This window comes from Rhopalosiphum padi, chromosome 3, assembly GCF_020882245.1.
Source record: "Rhopalosiphum padi isolate XX-2018 chromosome 3, ASM2088224v1, whole genome shotgun sequence".
Classification (NCBI taxonomy): Eukaryota; Metazoa; Arthropoda; class Insecta; order Hemiptera; family Aphididae; genus Rhopalosiphum; species Rhopalosiphum padi.
Window position 1 is genome coordinate 81,772,763 of NC_083599.1, and position 24,625 is coordinate 81,797,387.

General features: G+C 32.0%; 4 protein-coding genes across 4 annotated transcripts; 2 read left to right on the forward strand and 2 right to left on the reverse strand.

Annotated features, from left to right (window-relative positions):
- Nucleotides 1–19: 19 nt before the first annotated feature.
- On the reverse strand, nucleotides 20–2,242 carry LOC132926194 (uncharacterized). Its single transcript, XM_060990531.1, is given in 6 exon segments — nucleotides 20–49; nucleotides 111–453; nucleotides 846–973; nucleotides 975–1,391; nucleotides 1,477–1,809; nucleotides 2,237–2,242. Coding segments are annotated over 6 exon segments (1,257 nt in total).
- A 580-nt stretch (nucleotides 2,243–2,822) lies between these two features.
- On the forward strand, nucleotides 2,823–4,542 carry LOC132926195 (KRAB-A domain-containing protein 2-like). The gene is made up of 4 exons (XM_060990532.1): nucleotides 2,823–3,666; nucleotides 3,784–4,029; nucleotides 4,195–4,362; nucleotides 4,451–4,542. The coding sequence occupies exons 1-4, from the start codon at nucleotides 2,823–2,825 to the stop codon at nucleotides 4,540–4,542; spliced, it is 1,350 nt and encodes a 449-aa protein (XP_060846515.1).
- Nucleotides 4,543–5,409: 867 nt separating this feature from the next.
- Nucleotides 5,410–7,378, forward strand: LOC132926196 (uncharacterized). Its single transcript, XM_060990535.1, has 4 exons — nucleotides 5,410–5,527; nucleotides 5,595–5,815; nucleotides 6,239–6,546; nucleotides 7,360–7,378. Exons 1-4 carry the CDS (start codon nucleotides 5,410–5,412, stop codon nucleotides 7,376–7,378), a joined length of 666 nt encoding a protein of 221 aa, XP_060846518.1.
- A 13,975-nt stretch (nucleotides 7,379–21,353) lies between these two features.
- Nucleotides 21,354–22,591, reverse strand: LOC132926197 (52 kDa repressor of the inhibitor of the protein kinase-like). The gene is given in 4 exon segments (XM_060990536.1): nucleotides 21,354–21,467; nucleotides 21,544–21,715; nucleotides 21,717–21,984; nucleotides 22,552–22,591. Coding segments are annotated over 4 exon segments (594 nt in total).
- Between the last annotated feature and the right edge of the window lie 2,034 nt (nucleotides 22,592–24,625).

Sequence of the window (24,625 nt, forward strand, 5' to 3'; positions counted from 1 at the left end):
CCACCACCGTGTATTAAACTTATGCCTCCGTGATCAGTATAGTTGTTTCCTGTATATCGAATTGCCATACGATAACACACAAACTCCCGGATAGTGTTCCGACTGCGAACTTGGTTGTTGCGGTTACCCTCTTGCATCACGTTGAAGTGCCATCCGCTCTCCCCGTGCGGGAAGAACAGAGGGTACAACATGGGATCTGCGTGACATGAGCCCGCGGGTATGGTTTGCATCCGATGTCGGGGGTCAACGGGATTCCTGTCAAAAATTACCAGATTTAATTCTCTCGGTGGTCGTCCGTCGTCACCAACGAACACGGCCGCAACTTTGTTTGCGGTCGGTCGCTGGTCCCTGGCTGCATCTGTAACAAAATGCATACTTACCGACCTCGGTCCAATCAAATCAGGGTTGGCATTGGCTCTTTCTTGTTCCTCCAACCACAACCTGCTCATGTTCCTGTAAACACATTTATACTTATAATATTCACATTGCAAAAAGATGCAAAAAGACCAACAAGTGGGATAATAAAAATAAATATAATGCATATAATCAGTAGTCTATATGTTATTTAGTTTATTCGGAAGTACCGTGGTTTTGTTTTTTTGTTATAGTGTAATGTATATTGTATAAAATAATAAATTCAAATATTATTACCTTTATGCATTAAGAACCGACCGTGTGTATAGACAAAAAAAAAAAGCAATGTGTGCAATCATAAAATTTAAGTTTAAGCACAGCGTTTAATAACTACAAAAGTGTATGTGTATGAGTTTAGTGGTTGTCTCACCTAAAAGCCTGAGCGTACGGGTTGATCTCCCGAAGCATTTGGTCCAGGTCTGCAAGCAAACCTGCCAAAAGACGGTCTGCGACATCCTGTTTGTCGCATTCCGGACTGGTTGGCCTCGGCGGAGTTGACAAAGTACAACTCACAGTAGCTCGGTGGCCTGTGTTCGTTGCCGACGACGTCATTGTTGACCCCTGCGGTACACTTGTCCGTGAACAGTGTACACGCTTGGTCCCCGACCCGGCAACCGTCTGCGGTTGAGGTCGCTGGAGAACGCTGCGAACGCCAGTGAGTTGTTGTACCGGCGAGTCTCCCTTCGAAAGTTGGTACCGTCCTGTGAATCATCAATCAACAAATTAGTTAAACGCACAGTTGCTGTCAGCAGAACGCGCTGTCCTGTGGCGGTCACTTGACCGTTGTTACAGCACGTGGAGAAGTGACCTCTAGCTGCGCGCTCGCAGTGGAAGTGACGGGCGTTGCATTCTCGGCAAACCGCGTCCAAAGCACCTATGTTGTGTTGGTCCGGGAGTGGGTGTTGAACACCTGCCGGACGGTCTCTCATTGGCAAACGTTCTGCCGCCACAGGAACACCCAGTGGAATCGGCTCGAACTGCAATGTGTGAATAATAAAATTTTAATGGTTCTTATAATATGCTTTTTATTTTATCAATATGATGAAATATTTATTCACTGACCTCTTCGTCGACGTCCGGAGGTAAATGGTCGAAGATGTCTGCGAATTCAAGTTCTGCCCGCGCGTCGGCCGGCAGAACATCAACGACTATGACGTCATCCATCTGGAACTCGACAACTTCCACATTGTCGTCTTCCATCTGGACTTCGACAACTTCCACATTGTCATCTTCCACCTGGACCTCGACAATTTCCACATTGTCCTCGACGATTTGCACTTCATTGAAATCCATTTGGACCTCAACGATTTCCGCGCCGCCTTGTTCATCGGCGTTGTCAATTTCTTCGTGAACTGCTTGTTCACCGTCAGGTGCCTCATGCTGCTGTTCGACTGCCTATAAAATCATAGATGATCAGTTTAAATGAATAGTAGTAGTATATATTTTTATATATATATATATTATATAGTGATATAAAATTATAAAAATATGAGCACTTAATGATTAGGGTCAAAATGTAGAACAGCAGCATACATGTTTTAAAACAACAATTTAATAGTTTATATGTATTTGCACTGCATAATGTAAATTAATGTTTAAACATTTACCAGTATTGAAAAAAAATAATACAAATCTCAAAATAACTATTTGTAACTAATACATTAAAAATAAAACTTAAATAATTTAACAACTAAAATAAATATTGTTAATAAGATAGGTTAGTTCTTAATAAATTGGTATTGTATTGTATTGAGTATATATCTCAATTTTTTAATTTTCCCATAAATAACAGAACATAATGAGTACCATCAGTTAAACATACAGACATAAATAGAAATATATTTAATATTTTTATTTTATTTGTATATAAAAATTAATTAAATACAATAAATTAATTAAGCTATAGGTATAAGCGAACCTAGAAAAGAAACTATAAATATATATGTTACGGTAAATGATGTAAACGAGGTAAAAGACGTCATTCCCCGGTAAATGACATCATTTACCTAAAAATTGGTAAACGTTGTAAATGCAGACATTCTCCGGTTATTGTCGTCAATCACCAGTTTAATTGGAGAATGATGTTCAATATTTTTATGTCGATGTGAACGATCAGCGATAAGCGTGTAGGTGCTGAATAAGCTTCGTTAGTTGAAAATATCATGACGGAAGTAGATAGATAAACGAAAATCCCAACTAGCAATAACGTCGATAACCCGAGTAATAATATGAGATAATCTTTTAGTTTATTAGTTAGTATCTACGGGCATATTATAGCGAGTTGTATATGCGACGAGTGTGTGTTTAATAATATTATTTGTAAAAATTTGTGTCACCAGTGAACAAAATATATTAAAAGTTCGATTAAATTATAGTGTCATAGTTTTATTTAATTTTAATATTAAAGTATGGAGAACAAATTTAAAGCAGCAATTGACAAAATTGTCAGCAGTAAAAAGAGAGGTGACAATATATTTTATTTTAGTTTTGAAGAATACAACAACAAGATTCAAAAAATAAAAGAATTAAAAATTGGAACACTAAAAAAAACGGTAACGAATAAAAGACTTATACGTAAATATGATGTTGTGTCAATTGGGGGAAAAGAAAAATTGATTAAACCTATAGTTGATAATGAATCTGACGTTTTATATTACGTCACAGTAGACGAGTTGTTTGAAGTAATTCATGCCGCACATTTATCAGTAGGGCATGGTGGTAGAAATAGGATGATGGCTGTGTTAAAAACAAAATATTGTAATGTGACAACGGAGGCAGTTATGGCATATTTAGGTTTATGCAGTAATTGTCAAGTAAAACAATCAAATCCGAAAAGAGGGCTTGTGACAAAACCAATTCTACATTCCGCATTTAATTCAAGAGCGCAAATTGATTTGATTGACATGCAATCTCAAAACTATAATAATTATCGCTATATAATGAATTATCAAGATCATTTAACGAAATTTGTTATTTTAAAACCTCTGAAGACAAAAAGGGCCGAAGAAATCGCTTTAAATTTGATAGATATTTATACAATATTTGGTGCACCCGCTATACTCCACTCGGATAATGGTCGTGAGTTTGTTAATTCTATTATAACAAATTTAAATGAAATGTGGGGAGACATCAAAATTGTGCATGGCAAGCCTCGTCATAGCCAGACCCAAGGATCAATTGAACGCGCGAATAGGGACGTTGAAGAAATTTTGGCTTCTTGGATGACTGATAATAAATCAAGACTGGCCAATGGCATTAAAATTTGTGCAATTTCAAAAAAATCGGGCTTTGAACTCAGGTAAGCTATTAACTAAAAACAATTTTTTTTAATAATTTTTATTTTTATTAATTAATTAATTTTTTTAATAGGTATTGGAAGATCACCATACGAGGCGATGTTTGGTTGTACAGCGAGAACAGGGTTAGCTTCAGTAGGGATACCTTACGATGAAATAGAAAAACTTAAGTCAGAAGAGGATATTGAAGAACTATTTAATAACAGCAACCATTCAGATCATATTAATGCAGTAGAAGACGATTTAGTCAGTGTTGGAGATCTTGAAAATGAAGTAAACTTGGAGACTGAAAATGATTTAAGAAATACTAAAGACATAGGTAATTATTAAATATTTATTATATGTAATTTGGTAAAAATGCTTGCATATTTCTGCATATTTAATGGTATATTTAATATTTTAATATTTAATAAAATAATGTATAAAATAATAGTTTGTAAATTACAAAAAAAAAAATAAAATAGCAATCGTCATCTATTTACAGATAAAAGGATTGAAAAAATTAAAGACCAACGACAAAAATCGGTTATCTGTCTTGAAAAACAAGCGTCAAAAATGTTGAGATTGACTAACGAAAAATTTTCAAAGCTTGATGTCGGTACAACTGTTCGTGTCCCAATACCAGATGTCGATAGAGCACGAGGTTCTCCGCGTAATTTACTTGCTGTTATTATTTCATGCGAAAATGACATGTATAAATTATGTAAGCCAACTTTAATTTGATAATTTTATTATCAAAGTAAAAGTAGCGATCCGGAACCACCGCAACATGTTGCGGCAGGCCGCGGGAATTTCCAGCTGTACCGCGTCGTGTGGACGATTGTATTTATAACTGTGTGTTTTCAAAGTCAACCCTGCCGCATGCGGAATTGCCGCACTCGCGGTCTGCGGAAAAAACGCATCGTGTGGCCCGAGCCATAGTGTGATCCAAGCTAATTAATAGATGGCACCACATAGGGGTTCCACTGATACTCATACACTCATACAAATACCTTTACTATATTACAGGTTTATGTTATGTAATAAACTAATATACAGTGTGTAAACGGTAATCGAGAACACTCAATATCTTTGCGTAGAGACCTGCTATTTGAATTCTGTTTTTTTGGCAGTTGTTATGACATAAAAATACACATTTTTATGGTCTTTGAATTTTTTTTTACTTAACTAGTCACGCGCATGCGCATGTCAACTTTTTTTTTTAAATGGCAACCCCCTGCCTTAACCACAAATTAATTTTTGCCTATTTTTTTAATGAATTTTGGTAGTTGAGTCAACTTTCTAAGTCCAAAATTGACCAAGTTACAGCAATTCAAAAAAAAAAAAAAAAAATAGAAAAAAATGCGCTCGATTTTCAGCTTTTTGATTGTATCTCTGAAAATAATTATTATAGGATTGTTAAAGATTGACATTTTTATAACTATTTATTACGGTGATATTCATACGTTATTTTAACTTCAATTACTGAATAATTTTCAATTAGAACGTTAAATTATAAATGTATTTATAAATTGTTCAAATTAATTAGGTAATTACCTCTGCTAATCTAATACTTATCGTATTTTTCGGTCATTAATAAGATTAAACATTAGGTTTACCTTATAGTAAACTTTTATCTGTATGACAATTTGATATAAAATTAAATACGATGAGATAAATGAAATAACTGAACATTTCGATATTTTTCATCGTTCAAACCATGCGTTACTCCGTGACAAATATGCCTCATTCAGATAAAGTTGATATGTTGTTTATTTATTGGGAGTGTCAAAAAAATTCACGTCTTGCGGCACAAACATATGCACAACGTTACCCAGGTATAATTGTCTTTATTTTTCTTTAGATAATCTTCTAAGTTAGTTTCGTTTTTTTTATTTACTTCAGATAGAGAACATCCTGTCCATAGTTTTTTTTATAACTTAGAAAGGAATCTAAGAACCTATGGATCATTTTCTAAAAGGGTAAATAATTTACAACAAAGACGAGGTGATGCTTTAGGTGAAGAGGTCGAGGAAAACCTATTAGCCTATGTTCGAGCAAATCCCAGAAGTTCAACACGGCACGTTGGTAGAGAGCTTGGAATATCTCATACCACAGTTTGTAAGATATTAAAAAAATATAAAATGCATCCATATCGACCAGATTTAGTTCAGCATTTGCGTCAGGGTGATGCACCTCGTAAACTAGCTTTTGTTGCGTGGTTGATGACCAGTTTAGACGAAAATCCATTTATTTTAAACTCAATATTATGGACAGATGAATCCAAATTTACTAATAATGGTGTAATTAATAAGCAGAATAACCGTTACTGGGACGATCAAAATCCACATTGGACATTTGAAACCAACAATCAAACTGTTTGGGGAACAAACGTTTGGTGTGGTTTAATTGGTGGTAAATTGCTTGGTCCATTTTTTTACGATGGAACACTCAATGGTAGACGATATTATAATTTTTTACTAAATGAATTACCAATGATGCTTGATGATATTCCTTTAGCTCTAAGAGGTAATATTATTTTTCAACACGACGGTGCTCCAGCTCACAATGCTCACATAGTTCGCGACTATTTAAATGCACAATTTCAAAATCGATGGCTAGGAACTTACGGACCCATTGAGTGGCCACCACGATCACCTGACCTTACGCCACTAGATTTTTTTTTATGGGGACACTTGAAAACAATAGTGTATGCTGATCCTCCTATAAATCTTCAAAATTTAAAAGATAAGATAACAGAAACATGCAATCGACTGACTGATGAACAAATTACTGCTGCAACAAATAAAGAATTTATGCGGCGCGCTGAAGCATGTTTTGTTCACGGCGGAGAACAGTTTGAACAATTTATTCGTTTATTTATTTCGATTTTTTTTTTATTTTTAGATTTTTATTAATTAAATAAATTGGTAACTTAAATAAGAATTGAATTTGTTATTAATTATTAATACGTTCTAATAGATCCATTAAATGTAAAGAAATAAACAACATACTAATTTACGTTTTTTCTGCTATAATAAGTTATGATTTATTACACAAATTAAAGAGAAAATTATTCAGTAATTGAAGTTAAAATAACGTATGAATATCACCGTAATAAATAGTTATAAAAATGTCAATCTTGTCAAACTTGGTCAATTTTGGACTTAGAAAGTTGACTCAACTACCAAAATTCATTAAAAAAATAGGCAAAAATTAATTTGTGGTTAAGGCAGGGGGTTGCCATTTAAAAAAAAAAAGTTGACATGCGCATGCGCGTGACTAGTTAAGTAAAAAAAAATTCAAAGACCATAAAAATGTGTATTTTTATGTCATAACAACTGCCAAAAAAACAGAATTCAAATAGCAGGTCTCTACGCAAAGACATTGAGTGTTCTCGATTACCGTTTACACACTGTATATGTAGATATTCTTTCGATTATATTAATTATATTCTACTACATTTTCTTCGAAGTTATGTTTATACTATATGAAATATAAATACGAATTCACTAAAACGGGGTTGTATAGGTTGTAAGGTTTATACGCGCTTCCCCTAAGTTAATATTCGGCCGTGATAACTCAAAAACGGGGGAGGGAAAACTTTTAGTATCTTTTTCTATCGTAGCTTAAATATTCTTTGTAGCTAATACATTGTTTTTTTCTCCAGGAAACATAGTTTATCTTAGTTGTTTAAACGTTAGCGGCGGAAATACGACAATCGACATTAGTAGTTAGTACCCATACACTGTATACAATTTCACAGTATTACACGAATAGCAAACGAAATAAATATGTACAATATAATAATAATACCCAAAGTACCAACTTCAATGAAATACTGTTATTTAAGTCCGTACCACGAGAGAACTCATACGGCTCGCGCATCCGAATGATTGCGCTCCGTCGTTTCGAGGCCAAATTTCTCCCATCGTATCACGAGAGAACGCATATGGCAATACGTGACATTCCCACTTCACGCCAGCTTATAACTTATAAGTGTATACAGCGGGTTCAAATGATTAAAATATTACGTGCTCGTACAATCACGGACTCCGCGTATTAGTTGATGTATCACTTAATATTAATTAATATTGTTATGAGAGCAATAAACCAATTTTTTTTTCGGTTATAAAATCATATTACATTTATTATATTTTTTCCATAAGTCATTAAATTAAAAATACAAATAATACAGTAATATTAAAAATCATAAATTCAAAATGTACAAAATCGTAAGATTGATTTAAAAACAATAAAAAATACAAATAATAAATAATACTGCATAATATAGTCAAAAATAATAATTAAAAATATAAATGTACAAAATCGTACTATAGGTTACAATTAAAGCCATAGTCATAATTTAAAAAAAATATTAACTAAATTAAATTAAATTCAAATTAAATCATTTTACAATAAATGTTTTTTATTGTCAAATGATTTATTTGGAATCAAAGTCTGAACTTGTGTCACCTGTAATCGTTAAGACGTGTGATCCTTGTTCTTCGTCCAGAAGTTGATCAGATATAACATCAATTTGCCAAAATGTATCTTCTTCTTTTATTACATGGGCAACAAAGTTTTTCCACATATCTGGAGTAACCCGTTCTACGCCTTCTTCCAATAGTTTACGAACATTATTTAATTTGTATGTCGTATTATTCATACGGACATAATTTTTTACAGATGCCCACGCGAGCTCTATAGGGTTTAATTCACAATGATACGGGGGCAAACGTAACACAGTTTTATTGGCAGCCTTTTTAATTCATCTATTACATATAGATCGTTCTGTGGCTTTAACTCCTGAACACGTTCCAATAATTGAGATTTGACTTTTGTGTGATCAACTACCTCACCTTTATTTTCGAGCCAGTTGATAATATCTACCTTTTTTTAGGATATGACGGGGCATGGGTCCATCTTCACCGAATGATAAGACGCATTATCCATGACGATCACGGCATTTTCGTTCAATAATGGTAAAATATTGTTGAACCACTCGTAAAAATTGTCACCGTTCATTTCGTCATGGTAATCTTGGGTATGTTTTTTTGACTCGAAGCAAAATAAACCACCAGCAACAAAGCCGTCTGATGACACGATGTGCACAACAATGAGCCGCTTTCCCTTACCAGACGGTTCCTTTTGTCCAGTTAAAAAGCCCCGAAGAAATGCGTCCCTTGTCGATTTGACTGTTTTATCCACCCATGTTCGTGTAGTAGTTTCGCCTGCGTTTATCCATGTCTCATCTCAGTAATATATTGGTCTACCTAACCCACGGTAATGCTTAATAGTTTCTAAATATCTTCGACGCCAACAGAAAATATCATTACGTTCAATTAACGCGCTATTCCGAGACTTATGAACATACTCGAAATTTAGATGTTTTAGAATTCTGTCATCTTCGTTTATGACTGTTAATATTTTATTTAAAGTCGGGATTTCACGGTTGTGCCAAAACTGATGCACTTTTTGCCTGATAGCATTTTGGTTGAACTCGTCAATTTTATCTGTTACCTTCGGTCTGATTTTTGTCTTGTTTGGTGATGTTACAATTCCTTTGTTGCGATATTCTGACAGAGTAACGCTCACAGTTCGTTGTCCGACACCACTTTCTTCGGATATATTTTTTATGATTTCTTTTGCCGTCAATTTTGGCCCATGTCCAGTTGATTGTTGCGCCATTTTGGTTTTATACAAATTGACAATCGTCATTTTCTGACCAGAGCCAACAAACTAAAATAACAGTTGCATTAGTATAATATAATACAAAATAGTTTATATATAAAAAAAATAGTAAAATATAATATAATACAATCATAATAATTAAAATAATTCTTACTTTTCCACGGGGGTTTCTTTTCTTTGGTGAATCTTCAGTTCCCCCTTGTATGGCCATGTTATCACTACCTTGTTGACTCATTTTGGATAAAATAAATTAACATAGACACCGGATAGTCAAAATAAAACAGAATGCAAACACTGGCGTAAAAAAAAATTAAAATAATTCAAAATTCTCGGTAAAAAAGAAATAAGACAGTAGCGTAAACGACGAGCGACGTACGAATCAACAGTTGTCAGTTGCGTTGTTGACAAAAACCAGTCTGTATACATGTGCGCCAACTGAAAACCGAATAGCTCCGATAGCGAACGACTAGTTTCGGCTTTAGACTGCTTAATGGAGGGGGACGCTCGTGCGCGAAAACGACGAGTTTTGGTCGGCCGCCGTATGCGTTCTCTCGTGGTACGGACTATAGTATTATATTCAATGAAGAGAGGTATTTACAGCCCTAAATAAATATTGCGGTTCATAAATATACCGTATCGCCCGTACAGTGACTGATATTATTATCAATTCCTGGAACGTGTTGTACGTCAAATGCAATATTACGTTTTTATTATATTCCTAATATATTATTTCTTTAACCTACACTAAATTACGTGTTTTCTGGGAAAATTTTTAAAAAAAAATTACAATAAATATACGGTATAATATTTGAATATATGTATGTATAACCATTGATTATAAATACTATAGATAGCCCACTGCTATAGAAAATAGGCTGCGCCGTAATTACTCCCGATAGAGAGCGTTAAGGTATAATTGTCATTAATTGACCTGTAATAAAATAAAATAATTATTTCTAATCGTCATTATCGTCGCCGACCGCCGCCGAGGATAACCGTTGTCGTGCGTTGTCGTGTGTCGTCGTCAAACGGCAAATGCCGTCGCAGTCGTTCAGCGATTGCAATTGCAATATTATTATTTATTAGTTTATTACATTCACACTTCACAGATCCGACGCCGATAGCGGCCAGAATACGAACAGACCGTTCGCAGTTTGCTCACATAAAAAGTTTTTCCCTTTAATTCGATTACTTAGGTACTCATTTGTGTACATTTAAAATAATTTTCAAATACGTCAAAACTAAATTCACATTCATATTATCACAAAATTAATATAAATATATACAACATATATAACATATATAACATAAATATTAATTAATTAATATAAACTGTGGCTTGGCGTGGCGCGTTGGCTGCTACCAGTCGTGGAATGCGACTGGGAGTAAGTAACGGCCACAGCTACTAGAACCCGGATGGGTGACCATTCGGGTTCTTAGTAGTTAAAAACCTTGCCACACATATACACGTGTTTGCTACCATACCGTGACAAACGTAACAAAATCTACCGTACCACTACATCCCCTCCACAATTCATAACCCCTACAACAGCTGATGGCCTTAGTCGCCGGGCTTAAGTTCAAAAAAAAAAAAAAAAAAAATAATATAAACTATAGAAGGTTTTTTTAATCACGATAACTACAATATTTTCATCAACATATTAAAAAACCAAGTGTTTAAAAATAACAAATATTTAATTAGGTTCACTAAAATGTTTTTCGATTTTAAATTAATGAAACAAATAACAATTGAGTTTATCTTCAACTCTATTAACATACAAAAAATATTACTATTTTAAATCTGTTTTTGTAATAATAGACAAAGGTGGGCATTAACTAGTTAAAAAGTTAAAGTTAAGTTAAAAAGTTAATTTTTTTTTAACTTTTTAACTTATCTAGTTAGTTTGTTTTATAATCAACTTATGAACTTAACTAGTTTAATTTACAGTTGAAATAACTTAGCTTTTCTCAGTTGATTTAAAAAAAAAAACCAATAAGTTAAAAACATTTTGAAATTTTTCGTTTTTACGTAAATATTGCTATAATAGTAATATCTACGTATAAACGAAATATTATCTGATATTATCAGTATAAAAATAAAAATAAAACTTAAATTGGAAAGAAAATTCTAAAAATAACTTGAAAACTAAATTATCGTTTAAAGTACCTATATAGTTATAGTTGTGTATAATATATACATGATAATATTATGCCGGTCTATACTTGTAGACAATATTATGAATTATAGTACGCTTGCATCGACCAGTCCCTTACGTTGTTTGTAAATCGTAATCGACTTTATCATAATCGTCATTCATTTACCTACCGTGTGCGATATTTATTTAGTCCATTCGTTATATTGACATATTGTTTTAATATTATATGGTAGACATTTTATATTTCAGATTTCTTAATATTATTTATTACATTATTACTTAAAATAATTAAAAATGTCATTAAGTACGGTAACGAGTAGTGAAAATACAAGACAACTTCAATCTTCAAATAGTTTAAAATGGTCGTGCGTTAGTTCTTTTTTTCAACAAATATTTGATACTGCAACCAATACTCGCAGTAATTCTCTAACATTTAAATGTTTGTTATGTGTACCCAGAAGAAAATTAATATCTGTTTCTCATACTTCAAATGCCAATCTCAGAAGTCATATTAAGGTAATTATTATTTTATTTATTTTTTGTATTCTGTATTCTTTAATATTGTACCTAATTTAAATATTTAATAATATTACAATAGTTAATAGTTTATTAATCGTACATAGTTAATAAATAAATATAATAGATTAATTTAATAGATTAATAATTAAGTAATGGTATTAAATTTTTAATGGAAATGATGATAACGATTTGAATGTAAATGAAGAAGAAATTGTTACAAGCATTGAAATTTCTGATGTATTAGATGTGAACATGAACATGAATAGTTTGGAAAATTTGACTCTACCTCCACACCAACGATGTGCTGCTCATACTCTTAATCTTGTTGCTACAGTAGATAGTGTAGAGGCTCTTAATGATGCAAGTTATAAACGAATTAGTAGACGTGTTTTTGCTAAGTGTCAAGCGTTGTTAAATAAACAGAACCAGTCCACACAGTGCGCAGATCAAATAAAAGAGATTCTTGGTCGTTATCTCGTTGTTCCTAACGCCACTAGGTAAAATTATAAATACGTTATTAAATTTGTTTCTAATTTAATATTGTTAATTGTTATACTAATACACTACTGTTGTGTGCGGAGTAATACATATGTTTTGGTTTTTAGGTGGAACTCTTTCTATGATGCAATGAATGTTATAACTGATAATCATGATAATCTTAATGAAATTTGTGTCAAACTACAGTTGCCTATTTTTTCAAATACTCAAGAAGTTGGTTTTTTAATTGAATACTGCAAGGTAATACTCATATTATGTAATACTCAATTATATATTTAAATATTTTAAAGTGTTCAAATATAAAAAGTTGCTTAAATTAAAATCGATACTTCCAGGTTATGAAACCAGTTGCCCGAGCTTTGGATTTTTGCAAGGAGAAAAAAAAAATTGCATTGGTTATTTATTACCTACCATTAGCGCAATAAATAATTCCTATGATGAGATGAAAAATCTTAAGTTTTGTCAACCTCTTGTTCTCAGCTTAAAGAAAGGACTCGCTAAACGGTATAACTAATCTTACAAAGTTACAAATTAATTATTTTTACTTTATTTTTTAGTATCAATTATCATACATGTTATGTTCTACCTTTTAGATTTCAAAGATACATGACTTGCGAAAACTGTCAAATATCAGCTGTCTTAATTCCAAAATTTAAACTGAATTGGGCCAAACCTCATGACAAAATTAATATAAGACAGCGACTGATTGATTATTTGATCTCAGATAATGAGAAGGATGATAATACTGATAATAGTTTGTCACTACCCATGTCTAAAGATCAGATTACTGGTAGTGATTCGGAAGATGATTTTTTACAGTTTGGGGACACTGTAGAAACAGATTATTTTCCTAACAATAACATACAAATGTTGGTGGATAACTATCTATCAAACACACTGTTAAAAAAACCTAATGATTTACCTTTACAATTGAAAAAAGCATACATAAGATTCAATTCAGCGATACCCTCATCAGCTCCTGTAGAAAGGCTGTTTAGTGCAGGAGGGCAATTAATGGAAAAAAGGAGAGGAAAAATGACTGATAAAAATTTTGAAATGACCTTGTTACTGAAATATAATAAATATTTCAATATCATGTGATAAATCATGCTAATAAAATGTATAATTATTAAAGGTTTTATAGTTTTTGTTTTATATTATATTTAAATATAAAGGAATTATGTTGTAAATTACATATTATGCGAGTTGCAATAATGTTTTTAATAAAATTAATAATTTTAAATTACAAATTGACAATTGTTATGTTTTGATGTTATATAACTTATATATATGAAGGTCATGTACTCAACTTCACGTATTATGACATTCAATTGCTATACGTTATAAAAAAATGTATTTGTTAAATTATTAATTTGAGATGAGCATAGTTTAAGTTAATAAATAATAGAAAAGTAAAAGGGTATACAGTGTACATTATGATAAAAGTTCAATCAAATTGTTTTTATAATTTATAAATTAGAAAATAGGAAGACACATTCACTCTTTATTTGATTAACATAATAATTTAAAAAAAAATAGATCAACTTTTTTTTAACTAAGTTAAGTTAATTTTTTTTTCTATATTAACTTTTAACTTATCGAGTTAAATTTATAATTTGTTAACTGTTAACTTTTAACTTATCGATCTTGTGTCCTCTTAACTTAAGTTAACTTGAGTTAATTATTTTCATTAACTTGCCCACCTTTGATAATAGATAATATAATAAATAGGTATAATAAATTACTTAGATATTTTGTAAAACCCGAAGTTTATCTGCATTTTGCATCGATCGCTTTCCGTTGTTTGCATTTAGCCACTTGCATTCTTTGTATAATTTAGTTCTTAAAAGAGGTTCAATTATATATTGAAAGTGTTCTTTGCATGAATTAGATTGTAAAATTGAATATTTTTCCTCTATTTTGGTTTTTGCTTTAGAAATTAATTGAGCTAATAATTTTTTGTTGCACTTCATTTCATAAAAATTATTTTTAAAAACATTTAACATATAGGTAGTAGATATATCTAATAATATATTTTTTGGTGCTGTCAACCCATACCCTTGGTCTGTATAATCATACGTTTTGTTATGAAATTAAATTTGCACATTTCACAATTGAATTTTTGAATGCATTTTTTTGCCAAATAACCAGCAAAATATGTTATGCTACAAGTCTCCAACGATATTGGTGTTGCCTCGAAAGTTGTTTTAGGACTACCAGAAGTTTCTGAAAAACTAGAAACTGATTCGAGCGTTTCATTTAAATCTTCGACTACTACGGGCCCCGGTTCTACAGTTACGTTTTCTACATCAGCTATGGTTATGTAATTGTCGTCATCATCCTCACAGTTGCTGCAACACGTTGAACATTGCATTAAACTGTAAGTGCATATATAGCCAAAACAACAACGGAAAGTTCTCGCTGTGGGATTCCTGTTATATCCATTTTTTTGTCTCATTAATGAAAAAAAATTTTCCAACACATCTTGCGTGAGACGGTTTGTCATTAAAAAGTAATTTTTTCCAGTAGGCTGAAATTGACTCATATCTTCTTTTTCACTTTGAAATAGATTCATTATGGCGGTTGTTGACCAAATTATCCCGGTGAAACAAGGAGGAACACTGGTTTTATTTGTTTTTAAATTATTTTTTTTTGCGTTTTTAAACATCAATTGAGCTTTTTCTAAATTTTGGAGTACATGTGTGGTATTATCACTTATTGGCCTTTTATTAATATTACGATCGTAAAGATTTTTACTATTTGCTGCGTCGAACATATCATTTATAACGCTTATGAAGTTGGAGGTATTTATTGCCGTGTCAGATATCAGTTCACCAGTCGAGACACACGTCTTAATAGCAGCCGATACAGAGTTACTAAAAAGCTGAATCGCTAGTTTACATGTCATTTTCTGGAACGCATTTGGAGCAAGGTGCGCTGGCGTTATTTTGGTCATAGCCCGAGCAGTATTTTTTATGTCTGTCTCGTAAGTTTTTCTAATGTCTTTGAATGATACAATGTTATTGTTAATTTCAAAATTACCGGACAACAGATTATTTCTTATACTTTTCACCAAATGTGGCATATCATAAATTAAAAATATTTTTTTTTCATTTATTATGGTAAACGGCCTATCTTCTGTTCCATCGAGTAATTTAAACATTCGTTGGTTTTGAGTACCTTGGTCACAAACAATAGTGGTCGGTATTAGGTTGAGTCTAGTCATAACTTTTTCCACGCATTTCTTTATAATTATCACTAAATCATCACCTTTTACTCCGTTACCCGTAAAAAAATAACAAAACGGAAATTTCCATTTTTTATATAGTCCACGTAGCATTATCACTAAAGCATGTGTTCCAAATGTAGGCGTTCGACCCAGAGGCCGTAAATCTTCAAAACCTTCGATTTCATCGAATATTTTATTGTACTCAATAGATTTCATAATAGAAACTTCGTCTAATAAAATAACGCACTTTTTTTCTTCGTACGCAAAGTCTGAGGTTTTAAGTTTAATTTGTTCCATGTACATAGATGGAAAACCAGTGGAAAAATGAATTGAGTTCAACCAACGCTTTACAGTGCTTTTCCCCGGTAGTATAATACCACTTTTAAGCATATAATTGTAAGTGGATGGTGATTTATAGTAAAGTGACAAAGCAATTTTTTTTTCTTGGGGAGACCATGGTTTACGTTTTTTATGTAGAACTTGCATCATTGTAAGGGCTTTGGAATTCTTTGATGGAAATTTTGTTTTGTTAAAAAAATTTCGCACAACATTTTTTGAGTTTTTTCATTTTTTTTTTCAAAGCGCTTATTATAGCTCGTTTTCTTTTTAACATCCTTCGTAAAGTCAATAGCTTTTGTTTAAGAACAGATTCCGTGAACAATTTTTTTTTCGGTGATTTTTTTTGGGGAGTAGGAAATGAAATCAATGATGATACAAAAGATTTCGTAGTTGGTGTAATAGATAAACTTGGACTTTCATCGAAAAAAAGCTGCTTGGCAACGGGGCTAATTGATCTCTGACGCCTATCATATTTACGTTTCGGTGTTAAGACTTCAAGCGATTCTGCTAATGTTAAATTATCTAAAAAACAATTATTTTTTGTTTACTGTAAAAATACAGTCATAATTTTTTTTATAAGCATTTAAAGTTTGAATTTTGACAAAATACGCAAAAATCACGAAAATGTGCAAACTGTTTTATGTTTGAAATTCATAAAAATAATACAAAATTCTTCATAAGTTTGTCTAATTTACGTGGTTTTATATGTTTAAGACGATACAAGTATATAATTTTATTTTATTTTAAGTATGAAACTATGAACAATTCAACATCTATAGAAAAACCCAACATTTATTAATTGTGTCAACATATTATGTACCTACCTGTAACTACAAAGGTTTCTTTAGATTGGAACTGCCCTTTTTCAGTAAGTGTATCTGCAGGATATAATGTGTTTACAATTTTAAAAATTTTAACAGTATTATTATTTTTTTTATTTTGTTGTAGTCTAACCTGGAATTATATTTTCAACTAGGAACCTTGGCGATCTCTTATTGGATAATTTACTAGAAGGTGCGTTTAAAGGCACCGTCTTATGCGTTGCTGTAAAATCTTAAAGAACGAATACTTAACTTAATTTTTAATAACCGATAAGCTTAAGAGGACGCTATACCCACATATACGACATACACAGAAAAAGCCTTCCAAATTAATTTATATATAACAAATTTTACCCAGCGAATATTCCATCGGAACAGCATTTTTTTTTAATGTGCGACGAATTGTATCAACTGGTTCGTTGTACATTTTAGTATCAAAATGATTAGCACAAATGTACCTTTTTTTCAACCGTTTAGGGCTGAGTGACACTAGATTCATATTTCCTATGTTTGATAAAATAAAAATAAGTAATACAGTAACCTTCAGTAATATCATATGGTAATATTTATTTTTAAATAATTTATCTGAATTTAAAATCCATTTTTTAGCCAATTCTTCATTATTAGGGAAAGAATAAAAACTATTCTTAGAGGTTCTCCTCGACAAATTACAATTAAAAAACATACATTTATCACCAGACATTTTAAAAAAAAAAACAGACAGCTAGAACTCTAGAAGAACTTTAGAGCTCTGTACTTAATAATTCGTATGAATCAAATGAAAAATAAATGCCGACAATATTATCAGTAGACATTATTTTTGATCGTGTACCGTAAAAAGGATTTTCCAAAACCTTTTATATAATAAAATTGTATACTATTTGTATAATTAACGTTTAGGAACACTATTATAGATATATAGAAATGCGAGCAACCGGTGGCGGTCGGGACTTGAGTCTGACCTGGCCTCGCAAACAAAACAGCTGGTATTTTAAATTAAATCATACATAAATTTATTTAATTTCCTTCGACCGAATGAAGTTAAAAATAATATGAGTAGTGATATGAGTAGATTTAAACGTAAACAGTTTGATGACAAAATATATAAATGTTTTTCAAATAACAAATATCACAATTTATGTCGAAATCTACCTTGGATATTGATCAGATGTTACAAGTGGGTCACTGGATGTTATTAAATTTGAATTCAATGATATAATATCATTGTATACGAAAAACGATTCTGAGCGAAGACGGTATGTCAGCCTACAATATTATTATAGGTAGGTATATTTCATGATATAATTGTGATCAAAGTTGAAAGTAACTAATTTTAGTATTCTAATATCCACTACAGTAGGTTAAATTCATTTTTTCCAAAATAATTACATTGAAAAATGTCATTGTGTTTATAAAATATAACAATACATTTAGAACAACGATTAATTTATTTTCTGAAAAGAAATCATACTGTCGAGGTTCAAGAAAACAAAAATATTTTAACGTTTTATTTCTACCTAGATTAGTTTTGTAATATTAAAATGGGTAGGTACCCACAAACTCCATATTTTTAATTTACAAATAAGAATAAAAATATGAACATTGTATTTTGTGTTTAGTAACCTATGTGTATAGTGTAATGTACAAAATTAAACTCATAATAGGGTCATGCATATTTTTTTTTAAATAAGAACTATTTTTTTTTCGCTCATAAATTCATATATTATGCGAATCCAGCGAGCCGAAAAAATTAAAAACCTATAGGGTCTTTCCCCTTTTAATCCGCTACTGTAAGTAACATAATATGGCAATGATAACACAGAGCGTACGTATAGCGGCGGGAGTGTACACGTTCATTTTTGAACCGATAAGTATGTGAAGCAATCGGAATGCACCCAGATAGCGGATCACGCACGGTAGTCTATCAACATGAAAGTGGGCCTCGTATCGTCGGTCCCCACTTCTGCAAGGCTGCAATCACTAGCGCTTACAACGTTCACCGCCAATACTAGGCGGGTGCCCACAGCGCTGTATAACGGCCGCCGCCAACTGACGCGCAGCCTATTTTCTATAGCAGTGGGCTATCTATAGTATTTATAATCAATGGTTTTACGTATACGATTTTATTTTACGCGTGTACTTATTGCCATCGTCGTGAGTCCAATGATTTGTCGATAGCGGTGTACTAATATATCAAAAGACTATCTTATCATCGACAACAAATTACCCGTGTAATAACATATTGTAAATCTATTTATTGTTTATTCGTCGGTAAATTTCCTACGACTATATCATATATTACACATATTTCATTTTTTTTGTACGTTATAGTTAAGTCTGTTGCAGATAATAAAACCAATAATACCTGCACTATAGCAAACACCTTATAATATATTGAAAATATTGAGGACAAATATATATATATATATATATATATATATATATATATATAGTATAATAACTAACAAAACTGATGTATTGTAATAATATATATATTAATATATATATGCAAAACCAAAAATTCGTAACAGACATAAATGTACAATATATACATAATAATAAAATATTTAAAAACACGTTACGTTTAACAATATACATTTAATTTAATATACGTCCACAATATATACGTGGGAAATCGTATAAATATATATTTGTGCGTGTGTGTGTGTGTGTGCGTGTGTCAGTATATAATATATAATAAATATAAAAAAATATAAAAAAAAATGAATATAAAATATGTAAAAAATTTAAAATTTATTGTTTTTGCTGTAAAAAAAAGAATTTAATACATTAACTACAATAATATACAGTCGGGTCTCGATAATCCGAACACAGGCTAATCCGAAAGACGCGGTAATCCGAACTGGCTTGAGAATTATCTTATCGCTATATGTAATATGTACGTATGTATGTATTTATAAATAATATTTTTCGGTAATAACATTTTTCGATTATGTTTGTAATCGCACGTGTATGAACGATGAAAGCTGCGAAGAACTAATGTTGTTTAGACGTTTTCGGGACAAGGGATACCAATCCATAATAGAAACCAGTGTACAAAAAAAAAAAAAAAAAATCAATATCTTAAATAGTAAGGTTCATAATTATACTCATAATTATATTAATATTTTTATATATTCATTGTCTTTTGAAATAACGAGTTTTTACAGATAAAAATAAAATTTCATAATTTAAATTACAATAAATTTGATGATTTTTTTTAAGCCATAGGTAATCCGAACAAATCGCTAATCCGAACGACCCCTTTCCCCAATCTCCTTCGGATTATCGAGACCCGACTGTAGTAAAATAATTTTAAACATAAATTATATTACTTACATTTTTTTTTCGGCCGCCTCCGCTGCCGCACCCGGGGCCTCCGCCGCCGCCCCCGTGGCCTCCGCCGCCGCACCCGGCGCCACCTCGGATGTTCCCGGGGTTTCCGCGGTACTTTCCGGGTTCTCCGCCGCACAAGGGGCCACCCGCTCCGGCCTCTCACTGGAGCCTATCCCCGCCACTGCAGGCCGCTTATATTTTTTTTTCGATTTTTTGCCTGTAACACGAATATACAATGGAATAATATACTGCTCACGAAAAGCACACGGGGCAAGTGAAATTTAATATATATATATATATATATAATAATTATAAATATATAAAATACTCACATTTCCGCGCAATGTGACCGTAGCCGTTGCAGTTGAAGCAACCTGAAATAGAAAAATTATATAGAATTATCATAATGAGGTCTGCGGCTTAAATTTCGATAAATTTACGGCGTACGGCCTGTTTTGGCCGCGGGTTTGCTGGGATTACCGACGGGTTTGAATTACCGTAGTAATTCACCCGCAAACCCGGGCAATTGTTTATGGAACCGATGTTCAAGTTGTCCATGCTGAAATAAATTATAATTAAGACACACGCATCGTTCTTTTTTTTCTTATATATATAACGTAACGCGGTGACCAGATGTACAAACATATTTTAATAATTTTCCTACATACCTATTAGAATTGATTATTTAAATAATTTTTTTTTCGAATATAAGTATTTTTATTTTAATTAGAAGATAATATTTAGCCCAACTACGATCTTACAGTATATTATGCATTTTTAGCTCGAACCATAAAATAAAAATGAAAAAAAAAATACTTTCTTATGAAAAACTACAGTTCATGTGGTCACCATTAATATACTCTAACTCAACAATAAGCAAATATAATTAAATATCATGTACTTACGTCCAGCGGCGTAGATACGATTTTTTTCTGGAGGGGGTTTTAAAATATATATATGATCAAATTTACAAGTTATTAGTTAAACTAAACGTCATTTTTATTTTGTTTCAAATTGGTTTTAGTTATAAATAGTTTTTATAGTGTTATATTAGTTAATTATAACAAGAAATTCATAAAATAAAATCCAGCCGTCGTTTGTCTGTAGATAATTCGTCCAACACTTCCTTTGCATCTATTGATATTGAACGATGAATGGACAGCATTGCCAATCCATTTAATCGTTTCTAAAATTTTAAAATTTCATTCATATTTTTGTTTAATTAAATACAGTTCCTATAATATAATATATTATATAAATACCTCTGACATTGTATTCCTTAGGTACGTTTTAATTCTCTTCAATGACGAAAAAGACCTTTCGGATGAAGCTGTTGAAACAGGTAGTGTTGCTAATATTTGTAGCAATTTGTATATATTTGGATACATGTCATTGCAGATAATTAAAGCATCCATAGCATTTTTAGGGTTGTTTATCTAATGCAAGTATTTTACGTTGCATAAGTTTTAACTCAGATATCAAAATATCTTTATTGTTATCTGCCAAATCATTATTATAAAAATCTATCAAGCTAATAAATTCATCTTTTTCAAGTGTCGACATTTCTAACGTTTTTGGAAATAAGTTTTGAAATCCTTTTAATATTTTCTGATGTTCAATAAATCTTGATTCAATTTCGTTAATAAACAAGTCTAAATAGGATATGAATATTGTTATTTTAAAATATTCTTCAGGTGTATTCACTGCCCAAGTAACAATTTCCAATGATAAAGGTTGATTAATATTTAGTTTAGATATAATATTTATTTTTATTTAATTAATATTGAAAATTAAATATTAATATCCAATTTTTAAAATATTGTTAGGAACCCTTGCACACACACTTTAGATTAGTAAGCTGGTCATTCCATAGAAAAATGCTATAAAAAAAAAGGAGCGGATGAAAGAAAAAATAATCAACAAGAAGGTGATAAAGGAAATCAAAAAAATTATTCGGGAAACGGATCGGGACCGAATGCCTCGGGCAGTCGTTCGGTCAAAGATTTAAAAATAATAGCCCAAACACAATAAGAACCTTACCATTTACAATAAAATTACATAACGACCATGCAATATTTCAAGCCTCACAATGTACGTCAGGAAGTGCAAAACTCCTAATAGATACCGGCGCAAAACTAAACCTTATCCGACTTGACGTATTGCATGACGAAGTTCTAGTTTCGGATACTAATATTTATCAGTTACAAGGAATAAACGACCGCTTAGTCAACACTATGGGTGGTGTTGTACTTATGATTTCAGATAAGAACCAAACTTTTGAAACCGAATTTCATGTGGTACCATCGTCATTTCCAATTGACGGGGATGGAATTTGGGTAAACCTTTTCTAAAGGAAAACAAAATCATCATCAACGTAGATCAGGAGGAAATAACTTATCCTGACAATGCCACAACAACCATACCAGCCAGAAGCGAAGCGATAATTCCTATACGAATATTAAACGAACCTCTATAACTGATTCACAAAGTATTCTTATTCATGCCCAAAGCATTAATGAACATATAATCTGTGGAAATGTCTTAAACGAAATAAAACAAAATCAAACACTCATTGCTGTAATAAATCCAACAGAAAACCCACAAACTGTGAAAATTCCAAATCTAAACGAATTATCTCATGAAACTTTTGAAATAGTACCTATAAAATTTACACAAAGTAAAGAAATTCCAAAAAATGCAAATAATCGTATTCAACTATTAAAAGAAAATCTTAGATGCGATCACATGAACAATGAAGAAAAAGAATCCATTGAAAGATTATGCAGTGAATATTCAGACATTTTTTTTCTTGAAGGAGATACATTATCCTGCACAGAAACAATACAACATGAAATCAAAACGTCAGAAACAAACCAACCCATATTTCAGAGACCATATCGTCTCCCTTATTCTCAAAAAAAAGAAATAGATAAACAAATTGAACAACTCGAACAAGATGGAATAATTAGCTCCAGTGACAGTCCATGGAACGCACCATTATTAGTAGTACCAAAGAAAACAGACGCATCAGGTATCCAAAAATATAGGGTAGTAATCGATTTTCGTAAACTTAACGAAATTACTGTGGGAGATGCATTTCCAATGCCAGACATATCAACGATCTTAGATTAGTTAGGAAAAGCCAAATATTTCTCATGCCTAGACATGGCAAGTGGGTATCATCAAATAGCTCTAAAGCCAGAAGATAAGCACAAAACCGCTTTCAGCACGGAAAAAGGGCATTTCGAATTCAATAGGATGTGTTTTGGTCTAAAAGGCGCACCAGCAACTTTTCAAAGGTTGATGAACCGAATCCTAATTGGTTTAAATGGTGTGAAATCATTCGTATATTTAGACGACGTGATTGTGATAGGAGCAACAATCAAAGAGCATGAACAAAATTTACGTCAAATATTTGAAAGATTCAAAAAACATGGACTACAATTACAACCGACAAAATGTGAATTCCTTCGACGAGAAGTAATCTACCTCGGACATGTAATCACAGAGCAAGGCGTAAAACCAGACCCGAAGAAAATACAATGTATGGTAAACTACCCCACACCAACGAATGCAAAAGACGTAAAATCTTTCCTAGGTCTAGTCGGATATTATCGAAGATTTATCAAAGATTTCAGTAAGAATGCTAAGCCACTTACTAATTTACTAAAACAAAATCAACAGTTCATCTGGTCAGATCTTTGTCAAGAATCGTTTAATTACTTTAAAAACATTTTAATAAATGAACCAATCTTACAATACCCCGATTTCAATCAACCATTTAATATCACCACAGATGCAAGTAGTATTGTAATCGGAGCTATTTTATCGCAAGGGAAAATTGGCTCGGATCTGCCAATTGCATACGCGTCACGTACACTCAATAAGGCGGAAACCAATTATAATACGACAGAAAAAGAATTACTAGCGATACTTTGGGCAGTTGAACAATTTAGACACTACGTGTACGGGTGCAAATTCAACATTGTGACAGATCACAAACCATTATCGTGGTTATTTGGAGTCAAAGATCCTGGAGCTCGTTTGACCAGGTGGCGACTACAATTAGAAGAGTATGACTATAATATCATATATAAGCCAGGAACGCAAAACACAAACGCAGATGCTCTAAGTCGAATAGCAAAAATCGACAAGTTATCAAATGTAGATGACTACAGAACAAAAACATATGAAAAATTCGAAGAAGATATACAGAAAACATAATTAACAAATTCAAATGTAATCGAAATTCAGGGCGATATATTTGAGGCACCTGAAGACATAACTCTTGTAGTTTGTGTATCAAAAAATTTTGAGATGTCACAAGGATTAGCCTTAGAATTT

Coding starts and splice junctions, on each gene's coding strand:
- LOC132926195 (XM_060990532.1), top strand. CDS start 2,823: ATGGAGAACAAATTTAAAGCAGCAATTGACAAAATTGTCAGCAGTAAA. Junction 3,667..3,783: donor TAAATCAAGACTGGCCAATG/GCATTAAAATTT, acceptor TTTTTTTAATAG/GTATTGGAAGATCACCATAC. Junction 4,363..4,450: donor TAGAGCACGAGGTTCTCCGC/GTAATTTACTTG, acceptor TTATTATCAAAG/TAAAAGTAGCGATCCGGAAC.
- LOC132926196 (XM_060990535.1), top strand. CDS start 5,410: ATGCGTTACTCCGTGACAAATATGCCTCATTCAGATAAAGTTGATATG. Junction 5,528..5,594: donor ATATGCACAACGTTACCCAG/GTATAATTGTCT, acceptor TATTTACTTCAG/ATAGAGAACATCCTGTCCAT. Junction 5,816..6,238: donor CTCATACCACAGTTTGTAAG/ATATTAAAAAAA, acceptor ATTTTTCAACAC/GACGGTGCTCCAGCTCACAA.